We start from the raw sequence: 26,914 nt of genomic DNA, 5'->3' as shown, positions 1-26,914 counted from the left end.
CGCTGATTGGCCGGATTTGAATCACAGCCGCGCGCGGGCCGGCGGGAGCCGGGAGCGAACGTTGAAATCCGGTCGGCGCCCCGCGGCAGCGAGCGACCCTCCGCGCCCCGAGAGAGCGGCCCCGCCCGGCCACCGTCCGACCCCCCCCCGGCGCCGGCACCATGAAGGCGGCGTGAGTAGGGGGGAGCCCCTCGCCCCCGGGGGGCGTGTCCAGTCATGGGGGGCCCCCGCCCACCCCCTCAGCCCCGCCTCACAGACACCCCACTGCCCCCCCTTCTCTGGGGGGGGTCGCCAGGCGGTGCAATCCCGCTGGGCCGTGACACGGAGCCGGCCCGGGGGCCGAGTCCCTGCTCCCCCACCCCGGCCTGGGCAGCGCTACGTAGGGTCCCGTTCGCATCGCCGGGCTCAGGCTCGTCGCTCGGACCCAAGACACTGGGGCTATTGGCCCGACGGGTGTGCGCTCCCCGGGGGTAACGGGCCCCCCCGCCCGTGTGCGCAATGGCTCCCACGGGCAGCCCCCTCTCATTGAGGGTAGCGCTACGACGGGCAGCCAGCAAGCGGGACGCTGCCTTGCGCCCATCACGCCCACAGAAGCCGTAGGCGACGCGTCCTGTGGCGGTGAAAATTATAATACCAGGCTGCGCCGAGACCGGCAAGTGTCTCCGCAAAAGCAGCTGCCAGCTGTCTGCACTGGCCGCTTGAATTTCCGCAAGGACGCTGACGATCTCGTGTAAGAAATCAGGGCTTCTTGCAGAAACACGGTGCTGCTCCCGTTTGGGCAAAAGTCCTTTTGAGCAAAAGCTTTTGAACAAAAGGGCCAGTGTAGACAGCCCAGATTTGTTTTGCGCAAAAGCGCGTCTCGATTGGCACGGAGGCTTTTCTGCAAAAAGTGCTTTTGCGCAAAAGCGTCCCTACCAATCGAGATGCTCTTTTCCGCAAATGCTTTTAACGGAAAAGTTTTCCGTTAAAAGCATTTGCGGAAAATCATGCCAGTCTAGACGTCGCCTCAGTGTTTTAGGGTCCTTTGGCAGGAGCAAAGATGGAGTGCATACGCTGACATAATTATGTCAATGTAAGCAGCCGTGAGTAAACCTTAACTAGCGTAGACCAAGCCTTAGGGTACGTCTAGAGGCATGTATATTAGGCTACCCGATAAACCTCCTCCCACAAGGCATACTGGGGAGGTCGACAAATGCGTTTGATGTTGACTGCGGAGCGTCCAGACTACCGTGCTGAGCCGACAAACAGGTGATCGGCTCAACGCGGCAGCCATTTAAATTTAAATGAAGTGGCGATTATTTAAATCGCTGTTTCATTTTCCTATGTCGGGTAGCCTAATCTACATGCCTCTGTTGCCAGAGGCATGTAGTCTAGACATACTGACATAATTATGTCGACATAAGCAGCCATAGGTCAACCTTAACTAGCATAGACCAAGCCTTAGAGTAACAGGATGGGTGAGGTTATTTTTTTTTCTTGAACCATCTTTTGTTGGTGAGAGATGCAGATTTTTTTGAGCTCTTATGGTCTGAGAAAAATACAGAGCATAACAGCTAAATGCAAAGTGGAACTGACTGTTTAACGTGAGTAATAAACTCATTCTAAGGGACTGTTCAAGGTGAAGTAGCCTATGAGCACTCCTGGTGTAATAAAACAAAACAAACAAACAAAAAAAGGGGGGAGGGAGATGGGATTGTGGTAACAAATAAAAAATCTGGTATCCTTATTAAGACTGGTTTTTAGTATCTGACACAGTTATGAATTAAATTACCAGACTTGCCTTAGAAGATGACATGCAGGTTTCCTTTGAAGATGAGGACTGGGAACTCTAAGATAGTGATCATATCATGAAAAATGTTTGCCTATGGGTGGTATTAAATAGACTTGGACAGATGAGATTTTTTTATTATGTTGTATCTGATTCTTGCTGCACATGTCCATCTAACTCAGCTCTGCCTATTTGTGTTGCAGTTGGTACTTGAAGTATTTTAATAAATTCCTGTAACTCTCATAAGAGAGTATTACAGTACCGTGCTGACCTCACTTATTTTTCTTTTCTCTTGAGATAAAGTGCCTTATAATCATTGAGTCTGTACAAGTCTGGGAATTTAAATTCATAAGTGTACCTTAGGATAGGTCTCGCTTTTTTTTTTGTTAACCTTGAGATAAGAAACAAAATCAAATGCTATCTTTAGTAGTGAAGACAAGGCGTAGGAGCATATGACTTGCCATATTGGAACAATAGTCTCCTGTTTCCATAATTGACCAGTGCTTTTCTAAAGAGAGATAGGTAGATCATCACTGCAATAAAGTAAGTCTACAAGATTGTTGGAGAGAGGCAAGTTAATATCCTCTAGGTTGATTAGCATAGTTCTATATGTATCATGTGACTGGATGATGAGTCTGATTTTCTGTTTTTTATTTTCAGTAGAACTAAAACTCCTAGAAAACCAGTGCTCAAGAAGCCATCCAACACAAGTCTGAAAGATCCAGTTGGGGTAAGGTGTCTTTGCTTTCCCATCTTGCTCTTTTTGAGGTCAACTAGAAAACAAGCGGGCTATAGCTTTGAGAATTGTTTGGAGTCAATTTTAGTAACATTTCAGAAATGGGGGTCATAGTGTTAATAGCTGGAAATGTTTCTACCAAATAGCTGACTGGCAGTCCGGTGATAAGAATTTACGTGCTTAACTTTCTGCTAGCACTATGGATGTAACAGTGTAACCATTTAAACAGTTAACCGATAAGCATAAGCAGTGTGAGCTTATAGGTTACTATAACAGTTATGTGCCGGCTCCTGGCCTCCTTCTGGGAGGCCAGCTGCCACCCCAACTGTTGGTGCTGTATCAGCGGCAGCAGTGCAGGGTGGCAGGTGGAAGCTGGTGCAAACTGCAGGCTCTTTAGTATAAAGCTTGCACCGCAGAACCCAAAGTGCAGCTGACTCCCATTACACACTAGTTGCCAGCCCCACTCATGCCCCGTGGGCTCTGCAGTATAAGCTTTATACTGCAGAGCCTGGAGTGTGTAACTGCTAAGATTTTTAATGGCTACACAGTTACCTAATTAACTACTTTTTAATATCCCTAATGAGCACTATAGTCTCATTGGTTTATGTGTGCCTGAGATAATGCTGCTGAGATGACAGCAGTCCCTACCTCTCCTGCTGTTGTGCAGGCTTATTTATGTTTGTGCTTAAGGTTTTTTTTAACTCTACTTGTTGTGATCAGACTTAGACATTTTTAGTCCATTTCTTAAAATGAGGTGTACAGGATCTTTCGAAAAAGGCTTTTCTTTTGGAAAGAACCAGGTCTAGACCGCAGTTTCACTTTCGAAATAGCATTTTTTGAAAGAACGCTGTGATGTGATTATGGAAATGAGGTGCAGGAAATTTAAGTCCCAGCTTCATTTGCAATTTCGATATGTCTAATTTATATCCCTCTTTGGAAAGAGGGATGTAGTTTAGACGTATCCTAAGACATTCCATCCATGAGTGGAGTTAGTTTGTCTTGTATACCAATATTGCAATATGAGCTTGTTTGGATATGAGCCACCGTGGCACCTAAGTTGGCACATATCTTGTATGTATTTTAAAAATGTTATGGAAGAAAGAATACTAAAACAAGGGATGGTTAACAATGGAACACGACTTTAAATGTTTTTTGGTATGAAGTCAAATAAAAAGAAAATTATTATAATATTGCAAAATGTTCAGGAGCCAGCTTCCTCTGTTTATAGCCCTTTCCCATCCCCAGCTGAACTAGATGATCTCTCGGGGTCACTTATGGTAAAACCTGCCTGGACCCTGTGCTGAGGTGACACTGGTGTATTGAGAATAGGACAAGGAATAACTTATTGTCTCTTTATAAATCCATGGTATAAATCCTAGGATTACTAACGTCCAAATCCCAAGTTTTAACCTCTAGACATGCTAGATCAGATTTGCAATTACGTCACCCCTTAGTGCTGCTCAGATAGTGTGAAGGATCTCTAATTTCCATGTAGCCATTTGGATATCAGGTTTGTTTTCCCCAACACCAGTCTCTGCACAGCTGCTGCTAGTCTACATATAGGTAAGCAAAGATGCACAGAAAGGAGACAAGGGAATGGATGGGAAATAGGTAATCATGTATAGTTTCAAGTACATATGATCTGGTGCATAATTATAAGATGCTGACAAAGTGATTGTTCTGGTGACTAAAGCAGAACAAATTAAGATTTCTGCAGCATAGAGTACACTGCAAAAATATCACTACATGGAAATGGTTAGCTAATGTAGATTCAATTGGCCACATATTTAGGGCCACTAAAATAAACTCTTAAGTAAAAATGTTTTGTAACTTTCTAAGGCATGTGTAAATTGTCATGTGAAATTGAATTTTTGACATTTGCCCTTACTGTGTCAAAAAACTGAAAAAGAATAGATGGTTGTTATTGTCACTATTACACTTCTTCTAAGAAAACGGACTTCTTTTCCATTAGGTGTATTGCAGGGTGCGTCCACTCAGTGTTCAGGATCAGGAATGTTGCATAGAAGTGATCAGTGAAACAACAGTTCAGATTCACCCTCCTGATGGCTACAGAATATTCCGGAATGGGGAATACAGAGAGGTATATTACTTTTTAAGACTAGCAGTAGAAACAAATTTTAAATGGGCAAGCTTATAGCTAATGCTCATGCTGACTTTGTCCAGCAAACTTTTGACTTAATATTATCATAGACTTGACATATAGTTTGTATATCATCAGCGTGCTGGCTTCTAAAATTTGTATTTTACTTCTTTCTAAACTGTTTGATTAAACTATGTATTCCACAGTAAGTTCTTAATTTAGAGTTAAATTGCGTATACACAATCACGGAAAACTGGAGAACTAACATCCACAAAACTTCAAGTCACGTGCTTTTAACTCCCAAATATAATATGTTAGCACATTATCAAGGGCCTGATTTAATGCTGTTTGGAGTCAGTGGAAAGAATCCTGACTTCAATATATGTTAAAACAGGGTTCAGCTCTGCATCTCCATAACACTCTCCTTCAATTCCGTCATGGGATCACACACTGTGTGTACACCAGGCATGTCAAACTCGAAGCCTGCTGAGGGCCACACAAACGAAAACTGATAGTTTTCAGGGCCACCAAAGGAAATGTACTTCTATTGGAAAGTCATAATTATTTATTATTATAGATTGTTTTAGGTATAATTTATAATTTTTCAGGTCTTGTTTTAATATAATACAATAATTTAATGTGTAAAATTATTTGCCCATATAAAATAATTTTTAATTTGAATATAAATGTAAGGTACTTTTTAATTTTTATATGATACATAATTTGTTTTGTTGAAATAAAATCAAGTATAGACAGTGGTTAATCAAACAGAACAGGCTTCTGTGAAAATTTCAGATACTTGGTAAGTTTGAGATTTTGCATAAACAATATTCATGCAATTGCAAAAAATGACACATTTATTGATATAAAATTAATCAACATTTTGTTATTTATTTATTTATTCCCAAATAAAATCACAAAATGTAAACAAAATATCCTCCTCCTCTCCCCCAGAGCCAGGCACTCCCATACCCCCTTCTAATTCAATCCCCCTCTGCTCCCCCAGAGCTCCTCCTCCCCCCACTCTAACCCAAAGCCTCCTGCCTCCCGCAGAGCCAGGCTCACCCCCCACCTAATGCCTCCCTCTCCCCCAGAATCAGGCCTCCCCTCCCCCCGCTCTAACCCAATGTCTCTTCCCTCCCCCAGAGCCAGGCATCCCCCAAGCCCTCCATACCTAATGCTTCCTCCCCACCCCCGCAGAGCCAGGCACTCCTAGGCCCCCCCCCCCAACCTAATGCTTCTGTTCCGGAGCTGTGGCTACCACCACACATTCTTCCTCAGGCGCTGGGTAGTGTGAGCACAGCAGCCAGCTGTGAGCAGGTGCTTGATGCCTGTGCAGAATGGCTGGCCGCGAGCAGTCGCTGGGGCTCCCAGTGCAGAGCGGCCCGGCCGGCCGGCTGTGATCTGCACTTGGCCATGTGTTCTGCACTTTATTCTTTTGTAAAAATGTAGTGGCGGGCCACAAAAACTTTCAGTTGGGCTGCATGCGGCTTGCGAGAAGCCTGTTTGACATGCCTGGTGTACACTCATTCTCCCACTCAAATACAATTCTAATCTTTTATCATCTTGGGGGAAGGAAGTTAGCTTTTTTTTTTCCCCCATGTGTCTGGAATATGCAGGTATTTCTAAATACAGAAGAAAGCCCTACCAAAGCATCTTGCCCTTTTGCTCCCTTAGTGAAAAGCAGAGTTTTAGTTATGTAGAGAGAGATCTAAACCCCAAATTTACATGTGTGTTGTTTGTTTTTTTCCCCCAGACGCAGTATACGTTTAAGGAAGTATTTGGAACTCTTGTTACTCAGAAAGAACTCTTTGATGTTGTGGCTAAACCTCTAGTAGAAGATCTCATTCGTGGGAAAAATGGTATGCAGCTATTTTGTATTTAGTGGCATTGCATACCTAAATCCAATTTTTTTTTTGTTCTTGCTTGATTGTCTTTCTCCTGGAATCTTTTTTTTAACCACTGTTAAGGCTGTTCAGAGAATACTTATTTTTTTCAGCTTTACTTCACTCATTCTGGAATTCCTCCCAAATCTTCAAGGTTCCCTAGTTTGTCTGCTGAAAACAAGTTTTCAAATAATCCTGTTCTTTAATGAAAGTAAGAACATCTTACTTGTGACACAGTGCAAAGAAACCCCCCTCCAATTCTAAATTACTCCTGTTTCAGATGCATGCAAGATATGTATACTGGGACTTAATTTTCTTGCCTACCAATCAATGTAGATGCAAGAACCCTGATCCTGTATTATTTTTGTAAATATCCTGGATGACCTTAGGAAGCTGCTCTCCTACTTCCTGCCTCAGTTCCCCCTCTGTCAAGTGGGAATAATAATGTTTTTGTAAAGAGCTTTGAGATCTGCTGATGCAAAGTGTATGTGAAGAGCTGGTAATTTGGTGACTGGATCACGTGACGGGTCAAAAACTGATAGCATGTCTAGGTTCTTCAGGTCCCTCTCATTGCTTTTTGTGATGCTATTCAGAGCAGAATTAAAAACAAATCTGCTTTTAAATGATGGTCAGAATAGCTGCTTTTGTTCTGATTTCTAATGTACTTAGCTGGAAAAGGGGACTCGTTGCAGCTAGAGTTTATTAGAAAGTGTTTCTAGTACTTCAAGCTCAGGTGGCCAGTGCCAGCTAGCTTTGTACTGAGCAGCACTGCAGTTTGCTGGGCGAATAGCTTCATGGTAGCTGGCCCAGTCCTGCTGTCTGGATAATCACTGCACTTAAGACATGCTGCTGTACTCTTTCCTCCTTTGGACTAACTCCTTTCCAGCCCCTGCATTGGTACCAATATGTCTTCAATATTAGTGCCAACCATTCCAAATTAGGCCTTTTTTAACCTCTGTTTTCAATGGATAGGCTCAAGTAACAGTTCAAGTTGAAGGTTTTTGAGTTAATAAGGTCCAATTAGTAACATTTAACTGTAATTGTTTTATTCCCAGGTCTCCTTTTTACCTATGGTGTGACAGGTAGTGGGAAAACGCACACAATGACAGGTTCTCCTGGTGATGGAGGACTTCTTCCCCGGTGCTTAGACATGATCTTCAACAGTATAGGACCATTTCAGGCCAAGCGATTTGTAAGTTGCTTTGTTTTAAGTCTTAAGAGAACCTTCCGAGGAACAATCTAAAATGCAGTAATAATTATTCTTGCTTTAAATAGTTAAATTGTATGCGTAACATTACAATCCTTCAAAATAACTTGATCTCACAAAATAGCTGTCAGAAGCAGAACCTGGTCAACATAGTAGAATGATTACAGGATGGCATGTTAAACAAATTAGTTCAGTCTCATTAGTCATATTTTCACTGGTTTAGTGCTGAAATGGTTATCACAACTAACCCTTGCCACAACCTGTTTAAGAAACAGTGTTTCTAGTGTTTAAGAAAATCATGTGACAGCTAACTCCATTTGCTGCCCTCAGGTTTTTAAACTTGATGACAAGAATGGTGTGGATGTGCAGTGTGAAGTTGACGCTTTGTTAGAGCGTCAGAAAAGAGATGCCATGCCAATTCCAAAGACTCCATCTGGCAAGTAAGTATTTAGTATGTAGAATGAAATAGTGTCTTAATACAGTAAAACTCCAATTGTCCGGCATCCAGTGGTCCAGCACTTCTGAAAGTCTGGCACCAACTGGAACCCGGAAGTGCTCCAGCCAGCCGGACAATTGGAGCTCCTGTGAGCCCCATGCGTGCTCGTGGGCCGGGAAAGGGAAGGAGAGGGGAAGGGGATTATATCCCTGTGATGGGTCTGCCAGACCGCACTGCATGTGGGCGGGGGATGGTGCAGCGAGGAGCAAACCCTCCACTGTTTTGCAGGGAGGTGGGGGAAGTCCCACGCAGCTGCCTGCTGCAGGCCAGCTGGGGCTGCAAGCAGCAGTGGTGGACTTGGGGAAGCAGCGGGGCAGAGCAGCTGGGGTGCTGCCGGGTTGGTCCCGCAGCACCGCCCCTCATCTGAGCGGTGCTGTGGGACCAACCGGGCAGCACCCCAGCTGCTCTGCTCAGCCACTTCCCCAAGGCTGCTGCTGCTGAAACGGACGAGCGAGTTGCAGGTGAGGGGCGGTGCTGTGGGACCAACCCGGCAGCACCCCAGCTGCTCTGCTCCACCGCTTCCTCAAGACTGCTGCTGCCACTTGCAGTCCCAGCTGGCCTGTTGCTGGCGGCTGCCTGAGGCTTCCCTTGCCTCCCTGCAAAACGGTGGAGGGTTCGCCCCTTGCCGCACCGTTCCCCGCCATCCACCCTCTTCTGCCGGTCACAGTGCGGGTCCCGGCAGACCCATCACAGCTCCCCCCCGCCGGAGTACCTCCTGATACTCTGGCATATCCGATAATCCGGCACCCCCCGGGTCCCAAAGGTGCCAGATTATCGGAAGTCTACTGTACTATATATGCAATGTTGTAGCTGTATTGCTCTCAGGATATTAGAGAACCAAGATGGGTGAAGCAATATCTTTTATGGAATCAGCTAGTGTTGTAAGCGACTATTCGAATACCTGATAAACATAAGCTTATTGGATAGACGAGTAATCACTCGACTAGTTGCTTCCCCCTTGCTGCCTCTATCAGAGGCAGAAAAATGAGAAGACTAGGGTACTAGCACCTGTGCATTTAAACGGTGCCTTTGCCTGAGCCCAAGTCTGCTGGCACAGTCTAGCCACATCTTTTTAATTGCAGTATAAATACTTTTAAACCAGGGGTTAGCAGCCTTTCAAAGAGGAATCGTTATTTTTTGTTTTTGTTTTGGACCAGAGTATTTCAAGAGCCACATCACATGCAAAGGTACTTGTACACCTACACAGAGATAGCAGGTATATGGCAGAGGACAGACCAATTTTTTAATAAAGTTAGAATTTATTGACTGATAATAATTGAACATATTGAAAGTTATTACTATTCACCAGTACTTTTAATGTGATTTCTGCTGTTGAATATATTTAGGGTTGCTCAGTGTTCAGTGAATGTGGTGTTATTTTCAGGACTCAAGGAGTGCTGAAGAGGGGGTGGGAGAAGTGGGTCAGGAGTGTGTATGGGCTGCTGGCTTCAGGAGCGGGCTGGGGAGTGGGTTGTGGCCTCCCACCAGGTGAAACTTGCGGTAGGCGGCTCTCGGTTAGCTGTGCAGCAAGGCTAAGGCAGATTTTCTGACTGACCTGATCCCATGCTGCTGCTGGAAAGGGTTCCTGAGTGGGAGCGTGTGGTTTCCTGTGCTGCTGCTCTCTGCTGACACCACCCCTTCCACTTCCACTGGCCGCCGTTTTGGATGCTGTATTGTAATAATATCATTTAACAGACGACAAATAGATCCAGAATTTGCTGATATGATCAATGTACGAGATCATTACAAAGTGGAGGAGGTGGAAGAAGATAATGTCTACAGTGTGTTTGTGTCCTATATCGAAATCTACAATAACTACATATATGACCTGTTGGAGGAAATGCCCTTTGATCCAATAAAACCAAAGTAAGTGTCTTTTCTTATATGCCTCTTTGAGACACACCATCTATCTAGGTTGTAATTGATATTGGGTTATCTTGAGATGTGCTCGCAACCCTCACCCCTGTGTCTGGAGTACAAAAATCCTGCCTTTGATTACCCAAAGAAATATTGGGTTCCATAGTGTGGATCTAAGACTGTGAAGCAGTCATTTGAATCTGACTTTGCTACTGGCACCGTCCATAGCCTTGTGCACGTCTGCCTCTACCTCGTCTGGAAAATGGGCATTTGCTGTGATGAAGTGTAGAGCTGGCTTGTTTAAGTGCCTCAGCAGGGTGTAAAACTGCAGTATAGATGTCCTGTTGCAGGTGCTAAGGGAAAGTCAAAAGAGCGACTAGTTTCAGGTATATTGGCACAGGCTTTTTGAACCTGCAGAATTCAGTCTATTCATGTTGCCTAACAAACCGCACTTTTAACTAATGACTACAGTTTGCAATCTATGCAACTTCATAGCTGCTGTTCCTACTCCTGTTTCCAAAATTACTGATATTGGCTTGGGGAACATGACTTGCTGTTCATCAGTTTCACATTTAGTAGAAACAGGAACAGAAATAGTAGGTCTGAGTTTAAAACTGGCTTTTGGAGCATCTGAAAGTGCACCCTCCCATTGCTACAGTATTTGGGAAAATGATGCCTATTAGAGACGTGCTTTTTCTTTTTTCTTTAAGTTTAACTCTTTGTGCTTTTCTTTAATGGATCTAAAAGTACAGTTCTCACAAATAACTACTGGTATACAGACATATTTGTGAAACTTGACACATGTATGGCAGAACAATTAATGCAAATATATTTGCTACAGTTCTGGCTTGAGGTCTTTGGATGTAATCTTTCTGGGTTCCTGCTCTGAATAGGGTCCTCAGATTACTAGAACCTATTGGCCATGTCATGAGGCTTTAACAGGAGAGTTTCAATTTGTTGGTTTAACTACTTGTTACAGTTTCACTAGAGGATCACCATGTTTTTGGACATTTCCATGAATTGTCCTAGCCTTTACAGTATTTCCTGTTATACAATCTATAATAATTAAAAGGTTAGGTGGTTACTACAGGTGCTGTAATATTTTACCCTATTCCTTCGATAGGTGGAACAGTTGCAACACTCCTGTGAGAAATGGTGATTTTATGTATGTGCCTGGTGTATTGCCCCTTCTATTAGAAATAGAGGCGCTGAATTTATTTTATGTTATTGCTGTAAATAAATTCAGACTCCCATCTCTTTCTGTGCTTCCCTAACAAATTCGGAATAATGCTGTTAGTCTGTTACATGCTTCTGTATGAGCTTATGCATGTAGGAGAATGGCAGTAGCCCTCCAGCCTCATTGCATACTGTGCATTGCAATTAAATATGGCTTATGAATTAGAGCAAACCAATAACTGAAGTGTAACTAATCCTGCCTGAATATTTCCCCATGCGATTTGTACTGGCTTTTCGTTTTGTTGGTGTGATAATATTTGGCATCTGTGTCAAGGATGAATTTGGTCCTCTAAGCATTAGCATGGTGCTCGCTTTAAAAACCTTGCTATCTGTCAGCTTGATCTAAACCATGCTCTTTGCAGACCACCACAATCCAAAGTACTCCGTGAGGACCAGAATCACAACATGTATGTTATAGGATGCACTGAAGTAGAGGTGAAATCTACTGAAGAAGCTTTTGAAGTTTTTTGGAGAGGTAAGAAATGTTCAGAAGTAGCAGTCACTTCAGTCCTGTGTAGCCCTTCAGGTTATTGTCGTAGTATACATGACAGCCTGAATGGCCTCTCCAGATCTGCCTCTTGGATTAAAGGGTTTCCTTGTTGAACAGGTCAAAAGAAGAGGCGCATTGCGAACACTCAGCTGAATCGGGAATCAAGCCGGTCTCACAGTGTGTTCATGATTAAGTTGGCTCAGGCACCCCTGGATGCAGATGGAGATAACGTCCTGCAGGTGAAATTCACAGCTAATTACTTAGGCATAATGGGTTTGTGGGAATGGTGGTGACCTACCTAGACAATGACTCCTGTATGAGAGAGTCTAATTACTAGTTTCCAGATGCACTTTTTAAATGCCTCATGAATCAAAGCTCACTCTGTTAAGGTGACTATTAATGAAATAAACAAAGCCTGTTATTCCCTTGATCTTTGTCTTGGCTACTCTAATGCAAATACTAAGCATGTAGCATTTGGGAGAGGTTTTTTGGAAAGCATTGGTAGTTTGATACTGCCAGAAATGGAATCTGAATCCTTGGTTCCAGAACCGCGAATGCTAAGGCACTAAACCCTTAGTAGCTCGTAGCCTCTCACGTAATTGAGAAATCATCATTCCCCACCCACAACTTCATTAAGTGTTAACTTACAATACTTATGTAAGGGTTAAAAGTCCTGTGTAATTTTCTTTCTTCCCCTTTATTAGAGAAGTGTTGCAAATGACATTAAACTTTTTTTTTTCTTGAACAGGAGAAAGAACAAATAACTTTAAGCCAGCTGTCCTTGGTCGATCTAGCGGGAAGTGAAAGAACTAATAGGACAAAAGCTGAAGGAAACAGACTACGTGAAGCAGGTACATGGTTGGTTTGGTGATCTGTTGCTTGTGTACTTACTTGCAGCCATTTGTTAGTGGCCTAGTAAGCTGGTCGAATGGTAATGCCTCCCAGGTAAAGATAAATATCCTGAGAAAATCCTGGTGGAGTGTCACTTGTTTTATTAAGTCAAATGAATCTTAAATCTGGAAGGCTGGATACTACTTATTGTGGCACGTACTTGTAGTGTTAATGCAGTTGCAAAAAGCTTGAGATATTCCAGGTCTAATCAGAATAGCTGGTCCCCCAGACAGTGGTATTTTAAGCATAGACTGGTTATCTTGTAACTGAGAGACCATATCCAACTGATCGCTTAACACTGGCTCTGTTTCTTTCAGGTAATATTAACCAGTCACTAATGACCTTAAGGACATGTATTGAAGTTCTACGGGAGAATCAAATGTATGGAACCAACAAGGTATACAACAGTCCACGTCCTTACTGTTCTTTAACTTGTTGAGACTTTTTTTTGCTTGTGGGGAGAATGTGCTTTTTTTTAGACTTTTTTTTTTTTTTTTTTAAAGATGGTTCCTTATCGAGACTCCAAATTAACCCACCTCTTCAAGAACTACTTTGATGGAGAAGGAAAAGTGCGTATGATTGTGTGTGTTAACCCCAAGGCCGAGGACTATGAGGAAAGCTTGGTAATTTGCGTGTGATTTCCTCCTCCCTCCCTCCCCTTATCCATTCCCACTAAACTGATGAAACAAATAGGAAGAGAAGAGGGGCTCTTTCACTTTCTCATAAGTAACAAAACTGAAACTTGAAAGGGAAACCTACAACCTAACAATCACACTCCCTCCTTTTAGAAATAGCATTGAAGAATACTATAGCTGAAAGAAGACACGTTTCTCCTAGGCATTAACTACATATCAGAGTAGGGAGAGAACACACATTTATGGCCACGAGAGAAACTGAGCAGAGCTTCAGTAGTGGGAACAATCTGTAACTTGTTTTTTAAAAGCCATCTCAGCTTGATACTGTCCCATTTTAATATGCATCCTAGTACTTGCAAGTTCTCTCTGTGAACCAAAATTGTGGTAACTAAACACAAAGTGTCTAAAACTGAATATTGTTCTATCATAGCAAGTCATGCGATTTGCAGAAATGACCCAAGAAGTTGAAGTTGCAAGACCTGTTGATAAACCACTGTGTGGCTTAACACCAGGACGCCGATTTAGAAACCAGGCCTTTAAGGATGAACTCTCACGAAGACTTGAGATTCGAGGTGGTCCAATCTGTGGAGGTAAAACACAGAATGATGTTGCATGGTTTCATGTCACAGGCTTATTAGTCAATCCAACACTTCTGATGGATAGAAAATACATTAAAATAAAACAGAAATATCTTGCATAATCTATAACTTAACTTATACAATAAAGTCATAAGTATATTTGTTACCTTGGGTTTAGGCTGCAGGGTTATTAATTATAATGAAACCAGTTGATTTTAAATTCTGAGTGGTAGCCATGTTAGTTGGTAACTGTAAAGACAATGGGTAGTCCTTTGGCACCTTAGAGACTAACAAATATATAATATCTTGAGCTTTTGTGGGTAAAACTCATGATACTATATATTTTTGTTAGTCTCTAAGATGCCAAAGGACTACTCATTTTTACAGTTGGTTTTAGAGTGCATATTACTAATTACAAGGTAAATTTTTAATGTAGACTTTTCTTTAACTCTGTCCCTTGAGGGAGATGGTGAACATAGAAATACAGCAATATTTGGAAAAATAAATCTCTCTCTATATAAAAAAGTTTTTTCTGCTGGGTGATAGAATAACATCATCAGCGTCAACAGGCGCTCTGGCTGCTTTCGTAGCCAAAGAGAGAGGTTGGTAAATGTAGCGAGACAAGGTCTCAGCCCCCTAGTATTTTTTAAACTGGATAAAATATTGTATGCTCAAACTACTTCTAAACTCTCCAAGCTTCCTTCTACACATACAGTTTGTTTAGATCTTCTCTTGCTGACATACCGATTACATGGAGCAATGTCACATTCAAACCCTCCTTTCAGTACAGTTGTGCCGGATTGGCTACAGTCTAGGTGGTGGAAACTCTTGCCTATTTAAAATTTTCAGGCTTTTCTATTTTGAAAATGCTTTGGGATGAGAGGGGGAGGGATTGTGTGGAGTCAGTGTATATGCTATAACCCTGGAACGTTTTTATAGTAACTTGCTATCCTGGATTGTCTGCTTAAATCCTTACAGAAACAGAAGAACAATCTGTTACAGAAATGTTTCTGCAGAACTTTCCTCCATTACCATCATGTGAACTACTGGACGTGAATGATGACCAAACACTTCCTAGGCTGATTGAAATCCTTGAGAAACGCCAGAGAATGCGGCAAATACTGTCACAAGAGTTTACCAAAAATGGTGAGCAATATTCTCCGTCTGAAACCATTCCTCTGCTAATCTAATATATGAAAGGTGGCTGTGCAAAGCAGCTGGAGTAAAATGGCCACTATCTTCTACTTCAGTAGACAGGTGACGGAACCTCATGTTCTCCTAAATATTGTGAGTGATGCTTTGGAAACTTGATTGTGGTTTAGTGCAATAAATCCGACTTTAGGCAGGGCTGTATAAGCAAACACATAAGCCTGTCTTCATATTTCAAGCTGCCAGGGAACAGACAAAGATTGATCTAATTTAATGATCTGGGATGGAGTGCAAAGATTCTTGTTAAATGAATTTATATGGATTACAGTGTCTGAATTTGTTCTAGTACTTGCATTTAAAACTATGCTGCAAGAATTCGATAGCGGCATTGCATCCAAGGAAAACTACGCACAAGGCAAACTTTCTGAGAAGGAGAAAGTGATAGCAGGACAGAAAATGGAGATCGAACGACTGGAAAAGAAAACTAAAACATTAGAGTATAAGGTTTGTTCTTACATAATCTGAAATTACCCAATGTTTAGATGTAATATCCTGTTTAGCAAATGGCAAAAGTTTTCCACATGAGATTTTTCTCAAACTTGATTGTTTTTTTCTCTCCTTTTTTCAGGGGAAGGGGTGGAGGATTTTAATCAAAATGTCTTTCTTTTGGCTTTAGCATGAAGGGAGGCTGTTTCTGTCAAGAAATTGCTGAACTATGTGCTACAAACTCCTTGAAATTTCAAGACAATTTCAAGGGATTTTACTGGAGTGTTGGCTTATATATCTGTACTAAAATCACAGATTGTGTTCTAAACCATATTAAAATATATGATGATCTCCTTTGCTCTATTGTACACTTCAAGAAAACGCTTTGTAAGAAATAAAATCTCAAACTTAGAAGAAGAAATGCTATGGTCTTTCTTCCAGATTGAGATTTTAGAGAAAACCACTACAATTTATGAAGAAGACAAACGTAATTTACAGCAAGAGCTTGAAAGCAAGAGTCAAAAACTGCAGCGTCAGGCTTCTGATAAGCGTAGATTGGAAGCACGATTGCAAGGCATGGTGACAGAGACAACAATGAAGTGGGAGAAGGAATGTGTAAGTACATTAACCTGCTTGTTAGAAATGCTCGTCATACCAGGCAAAGGCTGAAGTTAATATTTTTGTGTGCTCAGTTTTGAGAGACAGACCAGATGATACTCTCATCTTGAAATCTGACAAGTTTTAGCATTGATTCCTTCTGGTTCATAATTTTTTTTCTTCTTGAAGTTGCTGTGACCTAGGTACATGGGTTCGGTTGTCTTTCCATGGTATATTAACAACAGTGTATTTTCTGCCAATTGCATGTCAGTGTAGGGGAGAAAATAGCTTATGAGGTGTCCCCAGACAGAAGCTATGAATGAATGAGCAGACAGGTCATTTAATGATTACCTGGTGTGTGTGTGTGTGTGTGTGTGTGTGTGTGTGTGTGTGTTCTCTTGGGCAACTGGCATTGGCCACTTGGAAGATGATACTGGGCTAGATGGACCTTTTGATCTGATCTAGTATGGCCATTCTTATGTTTTTAACTTGCTATAGTAATTCATTCTGTGAGCTAGAGATTTAGTAGTGGCTACATGTACTACTAAATAAATATGGTCAGTTCATTGCTCAGGTAGACAACCTCAAAGAGGCAAGATAGCTTTGAAAGTTGGCCAGTCCTCGTTGGCATGAGTACTTTAAGTACATCTTGGCTGGAATGACTTCATTCTATTTGGAATTCGCAGCTTTCCTGATCTGAGTTTTTTCATCACAGTAACTATGGTTGTATAATTTAGTTTTTAGTGTAAAACGATACCTTCACCCAGTTCTCACCTGCAGGAACGCCGTGTGGCAGCAAAACAGCTGGAGATGCAGAACAAGCTCTGGGTCAAAGATGAGAAACTGAAGCAACTGAAAGCTATTGTAACTGAACCAAAGAATGAAAAACCAGAGAGACCGTCACGGGAGAAGGACCGGGAGAAGGCTCTTCAGAGATCTGTGTCCCCCTCGCCAGCACCAGTATGTTACATATAAAATCTCTTTTAAAACCGGTTTGTCTTTGCGCTGATATTCAAAGTCTAAATGCAACTGATTATTTTTCTCTAGTTGCTGGGAATGGGACTTGAGAATGAGTATATGTTCTGAGCTCTACTAAATTCCTTGAACTTGTTTTCCTCTTCAGTGTATTGTTTCTTGGCATGCTCTTTTACCTTACACTTAACTAATTGGAAGAGTGCCTGGCTTTTTAAAGCTGACAGTAAAACACCTAATTATGTGAAGAACACCTAATTATGTGAAGTACATGGTTTGATTGCTGTCTTCATATGTGCAAGTCAGCCATACAGCATGGATGGGATGTTTTCTGAGAAGTGTTAAACTTTTGTTACTAGTTCAAAATTGTATGTATTCACTAATATTTCTCCCGTTTTCTCCAGATTTCTAGTAACTATGTCACTCAAGTCCCTAACAGCCAACCTCACACGGGCCAGCCACAGCTGCATAGACGCTCTAACTCTTGTAGCAGCATTTCTGTGGCATCCTGTATTTCGGAGTGGGAGCGGAAAATTCCTCCATACAACAAGTGCATCAATGGCACACCTAATGCAAGGAGTAGACAACAGGAACCAGAGCCAAATAGAAACTGTAATGTATCAGACAGAAGGCGAGGGATGCACTGGACTGGAGTCATTGAGGTCCCCAGCTATAGAGATGAGATAGAAATAGAAGAGGACCAATGCTGCAGGGTTAGTGCTACTCCTAGCAATGGTTACCTATAGCAGTACTTAGTTGCCATGGCTCAGAAGATAACTATTCTCAAGCAATTGCCAAACTTAGCATGTGCTGGCATATGTGAGCTCACACCTGAAATGGAATCGGACCCTATTTTACAAATTGGCTCCATGCTTGACTTCTGTCTCCAGGTTGAGTCGTGGTACTTGCAAAACAGTCTAATTTGCTGTCTAAAGTCGGCATATAAAAGCCCTGAAAGGAGTGTGACTGTTTCTCGTCAGCATGTATATAGCTCTCTCCAGGAACAACTATTAACCTTTTTCTCACTATAAACCACTTTGTGTCTCCATTTGTCTGTCTTTTACACTTGTCTGGCAGCCTGCAATTGCCAGAGCCAATTTTGGGCAGATTAAAGGGTGGTCTTGCAAGCTGTTTGTGCTAACTTCATGTATCTGCTGGAAACAGTGTTTGGACAAGCAGCTTCACTTGAAAAGAATTGGATTCATACAGCCATTAAAATGTTCTTACTAAATTTGAATATTGCAACAAAACTGGTGTTTTTCGTTTACAGTTTTAATTTGTGTAAGTGATTCTTCTGTGTACCAGTTGATATCAAGGAGATGCTTGTCTTAACACTATGCTTTATCATGTTCTTGCTAGAGGGGTTCAGGTAAAACTGATAGACCAATACAAATATCAGATTATTTTTATGTACTTAACAGGTGCAAAATCCCTATTGCATTGTGAATCCATCTCCTGGACTCCCTTAATAGTGTTACAAACCATCTAGATATTGTTATTCATCAAAGTTCCTGTTATAGAGAGACTTTTCGATTAAAGTAATTTGTTTTTGCCATCAAATTAAAGTATACCTGAACCCCTACTGGTAGTAAGTTAAGGAACACTGTTTACGGTAAAATACAATGCACCCTTTTTAAAGAGTCTAAACTCATAAGGCAGCTTTTCAGAACTCCCCAAAAATTACCAATGGAAAAATGAGTACTTTACTCATCCGTTTAAAAAGTTACCATAGGTAACCTTAGGTTGAGCCTTGAAAATTTCTATTTTCTCAGATATTAAGACTTCTTTCTGCATCCTGGCAGCATGTAGTTTTTGAAAAGAGAACATAGGTGCTTGTAAATAGTGTTTGGGGAGAAGAGACCCAGCAAGAGGGTGCATTGTAAACCTTAAACATGTGGCTAAAATACAATGTAATCAATGCTCGAGTCTTGGAAGTGCAGTGGTTGGGGTTAGTATCCATGGTTCTGAATCAGGTGGTCTTGCTACATTGCTAGTGAAATGAATTTTCATAGGACGTGTTTGAGAGACAGAAGTGTAAAATCTCCCCCTACCAGTTACAGCTGTTAATTTCCAGAGCCTGATAACAGAGGAACACTACCCATATGTAGAGCCCTGCAAAAGATATCTGCTTTATATCTGTGAGTGTTTGTATCCGCAGATATGGATATGGATATCTGTGGCTCATTTTTTGTGGATACAAAATTTTGTATCTGGATCTGTATCTGCTCAGGAATCTACTTGAAAGGTCTTACTAGTTTCATCTTCTCTTAAAACTGTCATTCTCTCAGCAGTGTACACTCTAGCATTATAGGAGGAAAAAGCTGATTTTGATGAGGATAGTGTACTTTGGGTCAAAGGAAGACCCTTTCTTCCTCTTCTTCAATGCACCTTGTTAGAAGGAAGTTAAGTGACCTCTGCTGTAGAGTTTATATACATGCTATTGTCCATTATTATATAAGATGTAGGGATGTGAATGTGTACCTGAGCACACGATTAACCAGTGAACCTGCAGGAGGCGAGAGCTGGTGCATGCGGAGAGCTGAGCTGCCAGACACACCCACCCCACCACTGCTGCCTCCCACCGAGGCAGGAGTGCAGGCATGGGGCCACATACCGGCTCCACCCCCATGTGTAAACATGTAACTGGGGAAAAATTCAACAGTGAAGATGTTTACATGAACACATTTTAACATCCCTGATTAGGTGCATATTTTAAATGCTGCTCTCGATCTGGAGCAGACCACCAACCATGGAGCGGGCCAGTCTGAACACCAGACTTAAGGGAGGAAGTTAGTACCTCCACCACCACCTTTGGAATCACATGACTGGGTGACTACACACCAGCCCTTCTTCTGTGGAGGGCTAGATTAGGAATAAGAGTCTAGAAATAAAATCCCAACTGAAAACAACTGTTAGGTTTTAGCCAAGTGCAACTTCAGTTTGAGGAGTGTAAATCACAGCCTTGCATTCGAGATCCCTCAGGTTCTTCCTCTAGAAGAGAATTACCCTTGTCCCTTCTGAGTCTTCAGCCATTTTTCTACTTAACTTCCAGAGAAGATCTGCAGCATAAACCTTAATCTCCTAACTGGGTCCATGTTTTTAACAGGGCATCTGACCTTTCAGTTGCAGTTGAAAACAGATTTCTAGTTGTGTCCAGCAGAGGGTGAGTGGATACCTCTACTCTACCCACACATGAGTAACTTCTGATCCATTCCAACAGCTGAATTCCAAACCTCTGGAGAGGACTAATGTCAGGCTTCTTCCTTCTCTACAGTATTTACCCGGAAATACCCTTAAGGCCTCACATCTTCAAGTGACTGTGCTGAAGTAACATTCCCTAAAACCTATGCCATAAATCTGCTCTCATGATCATCTGAGAAACAGACCATTCGCCTCAGAAACGTGTCCATGGAAACTATCTTGAGTAGCTCTGCTTTTTGAGGCCTGTTTAATGTGTGTAGAATTTTATAGTTTGGCTAGAAAATTGGGTGGCTGCAAAAAAAGTTGAAATCTTTTGTTTGACTTGTGATTAAGGAATCTACCTGACTATGTAGAACTTAATGAAAACTGCAAAAAAGTGCAAGTTGGCCCCAGTATAATTCTCATAGCAGTTTTGTATAAGAGTGTCCGTAATGGTGCCCTGCAGGATCAATTCTGATTAAAAATTGAGATGAAAATAAGGTCTTCACGCAGACACATTTTAACCAGGCCTGAAAAACTGCACTTCCTCTGCTGAGCTGCCTGAAGTAAGTTAACTACTGATTGTGCTTATTTCTTCTGGTTCCTTTTATGCTCTGATCAGAATGCACCTCCAGTTCGTCTCAGACACAGACGATCACGCTCAGCAGGGGAGAGATGGGTAGATCATAAACCAGCTTCTAATGTGCCCACTGAAACAGTCATGCAGCCACATGTCCCCCATGCCATCACAGTAGCAGCTGCAAATGAAAAGGCACTAGCTAAGTGTGACAAGTACATGCTGACACACCAGGAACTAGCTTCTGACGGGGAGATCGAAACTAAGCTTATTAAGGTAAAACAAATACCTTTGTGTTGTCAAATTGTACTTAACTGACCTAGAGTTTTTGATCTTAGCTTGCACATGAGCATGTGTCTTGACTTGAAGTGCTTTTGTTGAATGGGTTTTGGAAGTTACAGGTTGGGATAGGAGAGACTTCAGTTCTTAGAAAACATTTCTGGTCAGCTTGGAGTACTTGAACGTGCTCCTCTAGGTATTGGCATACTAAGCTTCATTTGCATCAGTTTGAAAAGAGACTTGTCCTTACCTTAATGAAATGAACTTCTAGCCCATTATTTAAGACACCTTCCATAATCTGTGCATGGGTGCCAAGCATGCCACTGACACTGGTTTTCTGAAGCCTAGTTCCAGAGGTTTGACCATCTTGATGAACAGATATCACTTCATTCCCCTAGCAGCATGAATCGGTTCCTGACTTGCCACAACAATAAAACAATCTAAAACTATTGTTTCATCTAACAATGAAATCTAACACTTTCAGTGTTAGTCTAGTAAAACAGTTCAAGCAAGTTGGGAAGAAGTGTAGGCTTTGAGTGCCCTGGGGCCCTGCTAGTTTCACAACAGATGTCTTTTCAGCCAGGTGGCCACTTTCACCATGTTTCTTAGGAATGCCAGTTATCACTTTGGCCAAAGGCTGTTGATAAATGCTTCTTGTGATGAACTTTACACTGGATAAAAAAACTGCAGTTTTTCTTTAGCTCAGTCTGCTATGGTATTGAAACCAGGACTAACTCAGTAGTATTTGTATTTTGCTACCTTTGGAATTTCGTGCTCCATCTATGGGAGTAGCTAACAACCTCAAGGTACAGCATGTTGTGATGGTTCACTGTAGTCCATGCTTGAGTGTTTGTGCTCTCTGGGTTGATGGATGAGCTTCCTTGAAAGAAATAGTAGTTATTGCAAACTGTGAGATCACATACTAGTTGGTCACAGTTTGAGTTTCTGAGCAAACAATATCCAACTAATTATATTAACTTGTAAGTAACTTGTTTCTTTCCCTCAGGGCGATGTTTACAAAACCAGAGGTGGTGGACAGGCAGTCCAGTTTACGGAGATAGAGACTCTAAAACAAGAATCACCAACTGGGTCAGTCACATTTAATTTTATCATTGCAATCATGTCAAGAACTTAGTGTCCCCAGAAGGTGCGCACAGTTCTAATTCCATCAGTGGTCTGGTGAGAAACTTCAGAAGAATGAAGTTGCTGAGATTCTGAACTGGAGTTACTGGCTTAATCTATGTAAAACCGAGGTAAGGGTTTCTTGTAAACCCTGCAGCTATAGGCAGCGCTGGCATGCTGCTGGGGCATGGGGGTAGTGGAGTAGTTATCCATCCTCTCCATCTCTAGATAATGCCTTGTGCAATCACACATTTGACAGTCTACTGAACAGTCTGCAGCAGTCTTTCAGGGCTAACGCTTCTCTCTGCCTCCTTCAGTCGAAAGCGACGATCATCACCGTCAAGTCCTACTCCACCAGAAGATGCTGCCGAATCTGAATGGACAGATGTAGAAACCAGAGTAAGTTTACAAGCGGGAGGAAAGATTTTTATGTTGGTGTGAATCTGAAATAACACCACTAAGCCTGCCTTTTGTTCGCTGGCTTTATGCAGCAGAGGTGACTAATACACATCTCTTTTCAGTGTTCAGTAGCTGTGGAGATGAGGGCAGGATCCAATCTTGGACCTGGATATCAGCATCATGCTCTGCCCAAGTAGGTGTCACGCAAACTTGTCATAATTGGAGCTTCTGGCTTTCTTGCTCTCGATGCTTTTTGATTGGAAAAATAGTATTCCCCTCAAGTCCCAGGTTTAAGGTAAGGATAGGATCCTAAAATGTCATACCTGATGGTGTTGCCCCTTTGGGATTCCAGACGTTCACTCTTTCTCCTCTGCTGGTGGGAATCAGGTCTCTTGCTTTTCTTGCTGCCTTCCTGACTTGGATTGTCAAGTAGCAGCAATGTCACTGAATGGACAACTGGAGACCGCTAAATGCTCTTGCGTTTGGAATGACAATGTGGCCCAAAATATGGAGATTGGGGCCAAAATTCGCAAGTGTGATCAGTGACTTTTGAGTGCTCAACTTGATAAGCCTGAAAGTTGATAAGCCTGGTGTTCAGAGTTGACTTTCTGAACATCTCAACTTCTTGTAAGAGAGCTCGTTGGGTCTCCAAAATCATAGTCACGCCTGGAGCACTTGGCCAGAGCAAGGTGTGATAGTAAAATCCAACATGGGTACCTTGTCCACAGCAGCAGTTTGAGTGGGCCCACAAACCTGTGCTGGGACACTGACTGCCTTGACCGCTCAGAGATGAAGCGAGGTGTCGCACGGGTGTGAAGAGAAATGAGTAACTTCTGCGCTGACTTCCTTGGCCTGTATGCCCCTAAGATTGCAAAGTAATGTCAGTGCCTGGCCATATTAGTAACACGCTGCGGTGCAAGTGGACATTCCATTATCTCTGGTTGGTGGAGGAAGGCGAGGGTAGTTGAAGTACATCTGATTTACAAAAACTGCAGCAGGGTACCTTACAGAGGGAGATAGGGTTCAACCATCGGATGGAAAGTTGATGCCATTCATATTAAATTCCAGATTGGGTATATAAACCTTCTAGAAAAGGAGCATGAGCCTAGAGGTGGTGCAGAAGCCCTGAGTCCCACCTACTGAAGTCACAGAAGCCTGAGGCTTCGTGGGGATGTTTTGGGTAACTTGGTCTCACTCAGGGAGACCAAGAACTTTGTGACTCTAAAGGTCCCATCTCACTATACGAATGTCCCCCAACTCATGGGATGTCCTATAGAAGTACCGGTTTCTTAATTCAAATACTAGAAAAGGGCTGGGTAAAACACAACCCATGGGCAAGATCATACCCACAAAGCCGCTGGATCTGGCCTTCAGGCACAGGGGGAGCCTCAGTCAGGCTCCCTGCCTGCCCTGCCCCAACACTGCTCAGAAAAGCTGGCTGTAGGGCCCTGTTTCTCTGTGAACAGCTGTGAGCCTGAGGGGAGAAGAAGGCTTTGTGCACTGCCCCCATCCCTAGCACAATCTTGCAACTCCCATTGGCCGGTTTCTGGACAACAGCAGCTGCCTATTTGAAGAACAATCAGTATGTGAAGTGCCCTCCCCCACACTCCAGGCCCACAGCTGTTCAGACACACATGGCCCTGCAGCTGGCTGCTCTGAATGGCCTGCCGGGGCATGGAAAGCTGGGAACCTGCTGGACTGCTGGCCAGGAGTTGCCCAGGTAAGTGTCTCCTGGCCTCTGGCACCCCAGTCCTCCTCCGCCCCCCCCCCCCCCCCCCCACTTCATATAATCCTCTGTCCCCTCCCCTGCACCCATACTCCCAGACCTACACCCAGTCCCCTGCCCCAGATCACAACTCCCTCTTTCACGGACATTCCATTCCACATCCCCACCTATGCCCCAGGCTCCCTTCTGCACCCAACCTCCATCCCAGATCCTGCACCTCCATTAATATGGAAGAATGTGGCCCTTGACCACTTACCAAATTCTTGAGGAATGTTTCCCCTCTTTTCTGCCCCTCCCCCCAATAAAGAATTATTGCACATCCCTGCGCTAGGGTTTAGACATGAAACATCATAAGCTGCAAGACTGGGTCGCAAACACTTGCTGACAGAATAAGTGTTGGTTAGGAAGGTCTGGTAGCCTCGCTGCTGGAGAACAGCGTTCACTTGCAGATTTGGCCTTTTGCAGATAGGTGCTGGCAGTGCTGTGGAAGTGACCCATTCAGCTCAGGGGAAGAAAGCTTGCAGTTTAACACGATGTTTACAGGCAGGAGAGAGGGCTTCAGAGGTAAAAGGGCTTTTCATGAAGCAAAAAGGGGGTTGGGGGTAGAAACAGTGGGTGATACAGTAGTGCTCAAACAAGCCTCTCTGCTTCAGCCTGAAATTTGTGAAGGCTAATGACTATAAGACACTAATTCATTAGACTTCAGTCTAGAGCGTACAAGCAAGAAAACTTCTACGTACAAGTCCAGTAGGAGTGTTGGAGCACATTTGAAATTTTGCACTTCTGGAAATATCTGGTCGGAAGATTTGTGATTTCAGGTCTGCTGACAAACGTTTCCCTGGTAATGGGCACAATCATACTATGACACAAACTTTTCTTTTTGAAGTACCTTTCCCTGTAATCTTTGGACCTGATCCTGTACCTAATGAAATAGGTGGCAGCATTGTCACTGCCTTTATAGAGGAGCAGGCTCAAATCTTCACTTTGCTTGTTGGGTTACTTTTGTGATGCATTGAACTTAATTCTGTGCTGTGTGTAGAACTATATGCAAAAGCACTTTGAACTCAATGGTTGTTGCTTCCTGATCTGATGCTCTGAATGAAATCCATAGCATAGTTGTGTCTTTGAACCAATGCATAGAGCCCTGCATGGAGGAAAAAAAAATTGCAAAAATGAGCCGTGAATATCCACATTGACGTCTGAGAATGCAGATGCCCATGGATATAAATTGGGTATTTGCAGATTTGTAGGGCTCTACCAATTTGTCTTTCCATCACTGTTTACTCTTAAATCTTGTATTAGATTTACACAGTCTGTTTTACAAAGTAATTGTCTTGACCACTATTACAGAATGTCGCACTGTGGAAATCAAAACTATGATCTGAAATAGCTGAGTGTTTGGTTTTTTTATTTCAGGCGCAGAAAACCATGAGGAAGAATTCAACTATTGTACTGGAATACTGTATTTTAATTTTCTTCAGAATTTGTTACCAGTGAAGCTTTGGTAAACTTACTGCTATGCTAATGCTGCAGAATTGTGTTTTATAACAGGCTATGCTGCATAGGAGCTAAGGGAAAGACTTTCACATTTCTGAGGAAATATGTGTATCCAATGCATTTGGTTTTCTCCCTGCTGTGTATTATGGATCGCATTGAAGAGAGCCTTCTGTTTGTATGTCTGTGTGAACCTCTTAATATTATTCTCTATTTCCTGTAGACTGAATCATGCAAGGCCTTTGTCGTCTTGTTTAGCCAGGTTTTCTTTTTATAGTGTAAAACATTTTCAGTTTTGGTCACAATCCTTTCTAAGATGGGTTTTTTTTAATACACAAATGCTGCTATTTATTTAGCTGCAGTAATGCACTTTAGAAATATTTCTATGCCAGTTCAGGTTTTTTATTCTATTTAGCAACAATTAATATGAACTACCCATCAAAACAATTTTTCTGCAAGAGATGGGACTTAATTGTTGGACTGACAGTGTTCTGTATATCTGCAAATTGTTGTCTCAGAGTCCTCTCCGTCTTCCAGCCATCACAATGACAAACAGCAAGAACCCTGAGACAGTGCATAATGGTGAATTGGTGTCATGCCTCTTTGGTTTTGTGTAATGAATGAGTAACTGCTATAAGATGTGAATTGCATCAGCAGTAGATGTAAGGGTGAAGGTAATATCCTCACTTGTGAGATGACAATTCTATTAAACATAGAGCTGCAAATGTGTTAAAATAAATACTTTTATTCAATGGCTCTTACCCAGTGTAGATGTGTTAACTTGGGATAGCATTTTACTTTTAGCGCATGTACTTTGGACTTCCTCTCAGAGGAGACACGAGGCCAGAATTTCCATAATATCTTGGCTTTAACGGCTCCCTCTGCGAAATAACCTGCAGGAATGGATTGCTGAGGTGGGAGTTAGGCATACTCACTTTAAGGGATTAAAGTGAATTCCAATATGTTAAAAGCGTCAGAAAAGACCTTCAGGATTGCAGCTTGCCTTTCAATGCAGTCAGTTTTACTTCTTCAGGCTTTTGGTTTATCTTTTG

The 26,914-nt window shown here is 42.5% G+C and overlaps 1 protein-coding gene across 8 annotated transcripts; it reads left to right on the top strand.

The window, feature by feature from the left end:
- The first annotated feature begins 32 nt into the window (after window positions 1-32).
- Window positions 33-26,623, top strand: KIF23 (kinesin family member 23). Of its 8 annotated transcripts, none has more exons than XM_075896824.1 (24): window positions 33-172; window positions 2,429-2,498; window positions 4,477-4,605; window positions 6,362-6,467; window positions 7,547-7,683; window positions 8,029-8,138; window positions 9,890-10,060; window positions 11,175-11,216; window positions 11,650-11,762; window positions 11,895-12,016; window positions 12,526-12,628; window positions 12,986-13,065; window positions 13,172-13,291; window positions 13,734-13,893; window positions 14,860-15,027; window positions 15,377-15,534; window positions 15,958-16,131; window positions 16,894-17,073; window positions 17,490-17,798; window positions 20,888-21,118; window positions 22,128-22,210; window positions 22,561-22,642; window positions 22,765-22,835; window positions 25,785-26,623. In XM_075896824.1, exons 1-24 carry the CDS (start codon window positions 162-164, stop codon window positions 25,798-25,800), a joined length of 2,946 nt encoding a protein of 981 aa, XP_075752939.1. In that variant the 5' UTR covers window positions 33-161; the 3' UTR covers window positions 25,801-26,623. The 8 variants fall into 8 exon arrangements, with proteins under 8 accessions (XP_075752939.1, XP_075752941.1, XP_075752942.1 ...); XM_075896826.1 differs by lacking the exon at window positions 25,785-26,623 and adding an exon at window positions 24,834-25,743; XM_075896825.1 differs by having other exon boundaries at window positions 35-172; window positions 2,432-2,498.
- Window positions 26,624-26,914: the final 291 nt, after the last annotated feature.

Source organism: Pelodiscus sinensis, chromosome 14 (assembly GCF_049634645.1).
Source record: "Pelodiscus sinensis isolate JC-2024 chromosome 14, ASM4963464v1, whole genome shotgun sequence".
Classification (NCBI taxonomy): domain Eukaryota; kingdom Metazoa; phylum Chordata; order Testudines; family Trionychidae; genus Pelodiscus; species Pelodiscus sinensis.
The sequence above is the reverse complement of the archived record's forward strand: the minus strand, read 5'-3'. Positions and strand labels throughout refer to the sequence as shown.